Source organism: Cyprinodon variegatus, unplaced genomic scaffold (assembly GCF_000732505.1).
Source record: "Cyprinodon variegatus isolate N-32 unplaced genomic scaffold, C_variegatus-1.0 Scaffold1242, whole genome shotgun sequence".
NCBI classification, from domain to species: domain Eukaryota; kingdom Metazoa; phylum Chordata; class Actinopteri; order Cyprinodontiformes; family Cyprinodontidae; genus Cyprinodon; species Cyprinodon variegatus.
Window position 1 is genome coordinate 96,535 of NW_015151695.1, and position 7,429 is coordinate 103,963.

The window sequence follows — 7,429 nt, forward strand, 5'->3', positions numbered from 1 at the left end:
GATACACATCCTCTTCCTGGATGGCTACCTACACATGTCCCTCTCCATGGATGGCTACCTACACATGTCCCTCTCCATGGCTACCGACACTCGTCCTCTCCATGGCTACCGAAACAAGGAAAGAAAGGAAGGAGGGAACTCTGAAACTGAACCCACCAACCGCTTTATGATGGAGGAGGAGGAGAAAACAATAACGGACACTAAATATGGAGGATGGGGAGCAGACGGGAATAAATCCTCCATCTGATTGTTGTCAGATTTCCGCTGCGCTTCCAACCTGCGATACTTTGAGTCTGACCGTTCCCTCCTTTTACTGCAGCAGATCTAAAGGATCGGTGCTTGTTGAGGAAAGCAGCGCCTGATGGAAATGCACCGATCATTGCTGATGTAAACTCTGGATCCGTTATCAGTGAAAATGGTTAGATCTGTTTGGTCTATTTCTATAAAAGTTCCCCTTTGCTTTAAGATCTGTGAAACAGCAGGTAGCAGGTCTGATTGAGTGAAGTTTGTCTGAACTGGTCCATGTTTCCTGGCTCTGTTGGTTTCCTTTGGACTTATAAGCATTCGTAGGTTTATAGGTGCTCGAGTGTTTGAGCCTCCTAGAAATCATCCTGTTAGAATTATTGATGATCAGGGTAGTAGAATAAATATCAGCATCGATATTAGGCTGAAAAAAAACAAACCAATGTTTATTTCCACCCACTTCCTGGTTTTAGGACAGCAGATCGATCATGTGCTGTTTTTTTTAATTATGGTAATGCAGCAAAGGATTGTGGGATGAAGCAACGTGAACAGCATGGCTGGTTTTTCATTAAGGATAATATTGGTCATCTGCAATGACACCAATATCAGACATCCTCCCAAATGTGTGTGTTGGTGTTTGCCTAGTGGTGGGGATGATGATTATTTACATTCAGTTCAGTTTATTTCTATAGCACCAATTCACAACACGTCATCTCAAGGCACTTTACATCATACAGTCAGATTTATTCATAGTTTACTATCTAAAGAAAACCAGCTGATTGCATCGACTCATTGACTTGATGGCAGTCCGTCACACTAAGTTTTTACGGAAGTAAACATGGATGGTAGTGCCAGAGCACATCTAGCGATCTTACCCACAATCTTTTCAATATGGTTAAACAAATAATACTCTCTGGATCATCATCCGCCATTGTTGTTGTTTTTCTTTCCACTTCTGTGTAGCAAGATGCAGAATAGTGACCTTTGTCGGGTATTAATAGCGTTCAGGTCGGATGAATGTAACCTGGCCGTTCAGACACAGGTCGCATTTAAAAAGATCAGATTCTATTTCGGATTCAGGACCACACAGCCAAGTGTCCTGGGTTGCATTGGAAAAAATCGGATCTGTGTTGTTCAGACTGCCATGAAAGGTCAGATCCAGGTCACATTTGGGCCAAAAGAATGTAGAAATAAGTCAAAATTTCTTAATTCAAGTGTATTTAACCCTAATTTGAGTAGATAAATAGGATTAATTGCCAATGAAATGATTTTTACTCTTAAAACGAGGTAATTAGATCATATACACTTGAAAAAAGACAATTAAATTGTTTTATTTTCTTATTTTAAATGTAAATTGTCTTGTTCCATTGGCTAAGTGTCTCACTTACCTCCTCAATTCAAGTAATAAAAAAATCACTTTTTTAAAGAAATAATGACTTATCTAGATTTCAATTATTTTTTTCAGTGTATGGGCAAAAAAAGTCCGATTTGGGTCCCTTCAGGCTGCTGTGTGAACGTAGCCTTAAACAACAGAGCTCCCATCTGGATCCAGAAACATGGTTTTAAAACGCCACGACTCACCCAGAATTAATCAGTTCAAGCTTTAAAAGAAACGCAAAGCTTGTTCAGCACAGACGCGTCCAAAGATGTCGTTACCTGATGTTGTTTTTATTGTTTCTTTTAATAGAATAGTATTTTCTACTTACACCTTGTTTAAAACACAGCAGAGGATTTTCAGGTAAACCAGTTTTTCCAGGTCCTGTTGGTGTTTGAAGGGCCTACGTAGGAAGCCGTAGCTCTCTAAAGAACGGAGTGAAGATGGCTTCACTTTTGAGAAGTGAGAGTCCACCTTGTGGCATGGCTTTGACTCACTCTCTCTCTCTGTCTCTCTCTCTCTGTCCAGTTCTGGATATGGCCCGCCATGTTCCGCTGTACAGAGCGCTGCTGGAGCTGCTCAGGGCCATCTCCACCTACACCGCGCTGGTTCCACTGCTGCTGCCATTGTCTGGGGACCACGGACGAGACGAGGAGGAAGACGACGAAGAGCATTCGGAGGGGCAGACTTCTGTCGGCCTGCTGCTGGCCAAGATGAAGACCTGTGTAGACACGTACACCAACCGCCTCAGGTACGGCGTCCAGCGTGGCTACAGAGCTCCTGAAGGGGTTTGGAGAGGACTGTCTCCCCCTAGTGGCCCGGAGCAAGCAGCGCCTCTTATCATGCTGCTTTTTTCCAAGTGTTGTTTTCAGTATTGATGTATTTGAAGCCCTCAGTTAGCTTTGTTCATTTGATGAGGAAGAACAGCCGCCACTGGTTCACAGAGACAACATCCCACCAGGTCAGGGCATCAGCTGAACTTTAATTGTCTAATAGCAGCAATGATTCCCAGAGCGTCTCATTGAGAAGATTTACAATTTAGATCACAGGAGAATCTTTGGTTTCCTTCATCATAACATGTCAGGCGGCTGCATCATCACTTTCCCCCATAGAGATGGTGACTGAAAGCTGACCGAAAGGGATGGAAACACTGACCTTAGAAATGAAGCCAGAATCAGACCCGTGGTGGCTTAAGCTAGACACTTAATCTCAACACTTTAAGCAGATGTTTCTCTCCAGGATGGAGTCACAGCCAAACAGGAACAGACCAGATGAAGCTACTATGAGAAAAAGCAGAGAGAGCAGAACGTTAGAGATTGAACTAACAGATTCTGCAGAGTGGGAGAATAGAGACAGACTGAAGCAGAATGATGAAATAGGAGTCCCTATGTCCTCCAGAAGTCTAAGCCTATAGCAGCATAACTATAGAGATAGCTCAGGATAACCTGAGCCACTCTAACTATAAGCTTTATCAAAAAGGAAAGTTTTAAGCCTAGCCTTAAAAGTAGACAGGGTGTCTGCCTCGTGAAGTCAGAGGCAGGAAGAACAGGTCCTGTCTGCTTTCTGTGTCAATACGTCAGTTTGAGCCCGTAGCTTCCCTGCTTAGCTCTGCTGCTAACAGCTCCTTCCTCTAGTGTTTCAGTTATTGTCTAAATAAACAGGGTAGAATCCATCCTGCTTTAAAGTATGCTCTGAGAGTCCGAGCTCAGCTAAAAACCTAGTGAGTGATGATCCCCCAACTAAAGGCTGTGATGAGAAAGCGCTCCTGGTTCCATGACTGTGTTTCTGCGTTCCAGGTCAAAAAAGGATAAGAGCAAAGGTGTGGTGAAACCCGAGGGGTCAGACCCAGAACCTGAGGGTTTGACCCTGCTGGTTCCCGACATCCAGAGGACGGCGGAGATCGTCCATGCAGCAACGACGAGCCTGCGGCAGGCCAATCAGGGTGCGTATACACAGAAGGAACTGAGCAGGGATCCGCCGTCATGGAACTGTACTGAGCTTTAGAGCGAAGGGTTTGGACCTGAACTCTGTCAGCCCAACGGGAAAACGAGGAATGTGTTAAAACCCGTCCTCTGGATGGATCTTCATCCCATTCATTAGTCAGCCCCCCCACCCCCCAAAAAAAATCTCTCCTGTCACATGACCTCCCAGTATTAATCCTCTGCTCCCACAGAATGTCCTGTGACCGATCACTGGGGTGGAAACCAGCCCATTAGATGTAATGGAGGGGTGTGTGAGATGGAGGAGACAGCCTGAGATCATTGTCAGAGGTCTTAATGTGGAACATTCCGTGATAAGTCCCGCCGTGTCCCTCATGATTAATCAGAGAGGAGCTGGCAGCGTTTGAGACGTGACAGATTTATCACCCCTCTATTAGCAGACGGCCGCTGGCAAAGCGCCCCGACCAACCAGTAGCAGACTATTGTTTAATGAAGTAGTTTGGCTTATAATCCGTTTTTATTCTACCTGTTTAAATTAGAATAATTAATCTGTTTTGCTTCTTTTTTTTTCTCCAACTGTTGACCTTTAATAGATTCTGGGGACACATCATGCCTCTTTTGTCTTATTGATTTCCAAACCATATCTGGAAGAAATGCAGCTTTAACTGCTGGAATACATCTGTTTAAATCATTTGCTCTCAGCCCTTTACGTTATCCTAAAATACATAAAGTCCCTTTTTAAAACCATTGAAAATGCAGTTTCCTTTCCCACATTTATCCCAGTATAAACAAAATCTTTCCTTTATCTTTGAAAAATCAGTTTCAGTTTTTATTGTTTTTCTTTATCAACCTTTGATTCTTTGACTCTGATTCTAAATTTCAGATTCATTACTGATTCAGTTTATGTTTCCCAACATGTCATCTGGAGACGTTTTACCACATCAGATTAAGCTACTATTACAAGAATAAAAATTGAGAGATCAAAAATGTTGCAAATTATTTAGAATTGGAGAATAGAAGTAGAATGTAAAAGTGGTCCCCTTGTCCTCCAGCATTCTGAGCCTTTAGCAGCACAACTACAGAGATCATGTTTGAATAAATTAGGGGATAAAGGTTGTATAGTGAAAGTTTTCTTCTTTGCTTTAAGGTTCTAACCTTTAAATGATTTAAATCAAAATATTTATCACCCTGAAGTATTTTTTAATACTTCCTGAACCTGAAGGACAATAAATACATTTTTATTTTAACTCTCCAACCTTGTAAGAAAAGTATCTAAATTATTGCTGCTTTTATATCATTTTCCACCAAAACGTGGAGTTCATTAAACATGATACCATGAAAGATATATTATCTATATATACACTGTCAGTTTTGCACATCTCTGATGTTGCTGCTAAATATCCATTACTGTAAAAATGTCCATAGCTGTATAGCAACTGGAGAATAAAAATGTTATATTGTTTATATTTATATTGTTAAAACACTTTACAGTACAGTATTATATTTTTTATCTTTTAACTCTTCACTTTTATATTATTCTTATACATTTTTCTAACGTCCAAATTTGTGTGACCAGAATTTCTCCATTGTGGGACAATAAAGGGATTTTCTATGCTATTCTGTATTATAAAAATACATATTAAAATCAGACTGGAAAACATTTTCATATCAGAGAAAAACCTTTTAGGAGCCTAAACTATGTAAAGAATTCAGTGTCACCTGATCTTTTTCTCATTGCTGATCTTTAATTTCCCCTTTCTCTCCATCAGAGAGGAAGCTGGTGGAGTCTTCAAAGAAGGCGTCAAGCAGGCCAAAGCCGCTGTCTGTGCTCCGCTCCTTAGAGGAGAAATACGTCGCTGCCATGAAGAAACTACAGTTTGGTGGGTTTAAACATCTCTGCTCGTCTTAATTAATCCCTGTTGTAAACTGCTTCAAATCAGCATTAGGTCCTGTTGGCAGTGATCTGGTATCCAGTGTTTCCCATGCATTGACTGTGATTTTTTTTTTTACCACGCTTCTCATTGTGTGGTCAATTCCTCCTCACCTGAACTCGGTTTATGTAGATATTTCAGTGTCTGCAGGATAAGCTCTGGTTTATCAGCATAATGGATGATGTCTAAGAAAGTTGATAAATTAGAGGTTATACAGCAGTATCCTGCAGGTGAATGTAGGCCACATTTATTGAAAATGACAGTGAAGCTCTGCTGGTTGAACTGCAGAGCCCTCTAGAGGACTGCGCTGTCATTACAACACTGAGACATTCCCTCTAATTAGACATCATCAGTTATGACAGAGTATTAGGGCCAGGCTAGAGTTTTTTTTTTTTTACTTAGAGTTGTAACATGAGAATCGAGTCGTAACATTACAAGAATAAAGTCATCATATAATAAACCGTTTCGAAAGAAAGCTTCGAGCTCCGACCAGCAACCTGAGTTCACTTTGACATCCTGCCCAATTTGAAGCGGGTGTTAAAAGATTTCCTTATTTGTCAAACCAGAGCCAGGATAACTTCACATGATGCTCTACATTCCTCATTTTAGGGAAGAAAGTGCTTCTTGTAAGATTTGTCATGAAATACAACTTGTTTCTTGTAATTTTAGGTCTTTATTATCTTAATTTATAGACTATTCTTGTAATTTTACGACTTTATTCTCGTGATTTTCCGACGTTATTCTCATAATTTTATGACTTTATTCTCGTAATTTTCCGACTTTATTCTCGTAATGTTACGTCTTTGTTCTCGTAATGTTACGTCTTTGTTCTCGTAATTTTATGACTTTATTCTCGTAATGTTACGACTTTATTCTCGTAATGTTACAACTTTATTCTCAAAGTAGAAGGAAAAAAAACTGTAATCGGTAAATAGGATAGAATAAATTTTAATCTAATACACTACGAATGATCAGTAAATCCTAGTAAGATTCTTTACATTCCTTCTTATCATGCATATTTTTTTTCTCTGCATCAAGCATGCAATACTTTATTTTTTTTATTTTGCCAAGGCTGATTCTGAGGCTGCTGAGGTGTTAAACTTCATACCCCTCCCACTAGTTCATTGTGATGCAGCTCCTCAGATACGGTGCTACGCCGTGTCGTACAAAGCTACTGTAGCTATGGAAACGCTGGATATCCACATCCACCATTGTGTTGCAGTGCGGTTCTTTTCCAAATGATGAGGTTCCTTCTAGAAGTGTCGTGTCATGAAGGACACCTGAACTCTGTTCATCTGTTGCTCCTAAGCAGAATGAGCCACATCCTCCTAACCTCTGATTTCCTCTCCACGCAGACACCTTTGAAATGGTTTCAGAAGATGAAGAAGGGAAGCTGATGTTCAAGGTCAACTACCACTACATGTCTCAGGTGAAGAACGCCAGCGATACAAACAGCGCAGCAAGGTCCCGCCGCCTGGCCCAGGAGGCCGTCACCCTGTCCACGTCTCTCCCTCTGTCGTCCTCTTCCAGCGTCTTTGTCCGCTGCGACGAGGAGAGGCTCGACATCATGAAGGTAACGTGTCGCTTGTACGGAGCGGTGAGGTGAAAGGCGTGCTCTCATTGGTTAGCTCATGCTCTGATTAATGGCCGACTTTCCGTCCTTAATGTCTCAGTTGGCAAAGAATCGAAATAGAAACTAAAATGCTGTGATGTTTGCAGAGGGCTGTGGGTAGCAGCCTGCTGGACGGGCCTGAGAAGAACCGCTTCCTGTTAAAGCAGAGCGTTGTTATCGGATAGGTTTGATTTATAGTTTGGAGGCAGGAGGAGCTGAACTGTGTCTGGATGCTGTGATCCATCAGGCTGCTGACTCATTTCCATCACAGCGTCCTTGGAGAAGACGCTGAACTCCAGCTTACCTCTGAGAATGTGTGTGATTGAGA

At 41.6% G+C, this 7,429-nt stretch overlaps 1 protein-coding gene across 5 annotated transcripts in view; it reads left to right on the plus strand.

The window, feature by feature from the left end:
* Positions 1–7,429, plus strand: part of birc6 (baculoviral IAP repeat containing 6) — a 99,878-nt gene that overhangs the window by 83,781 nt on the left and 8,668 nt on the right. For all 5 annotated transcript variants that reach the window (XM_015401638.1, XM_015401642.1, XM_015401639.1 and 2 more), the window contains 4 exons: positions 2,147–2,369; positions 3,415–3,560; positions 5,328–5,438; positions 6,845–7,062. In XM_015401638.1, coding sequence (XP_015257124.1) covers positions 2,147–2,369; positions 3,415–3,560; positions 5,328–5,438; positions 6,845–7,062 — 698 coding nt within the window. The remainder of the gene's footprint in view (positions 1–2,146; positions 2,370–3,414; positions 3,561–5,327; positions 5,439–6,844; positions 7,063–7,429) is intronic.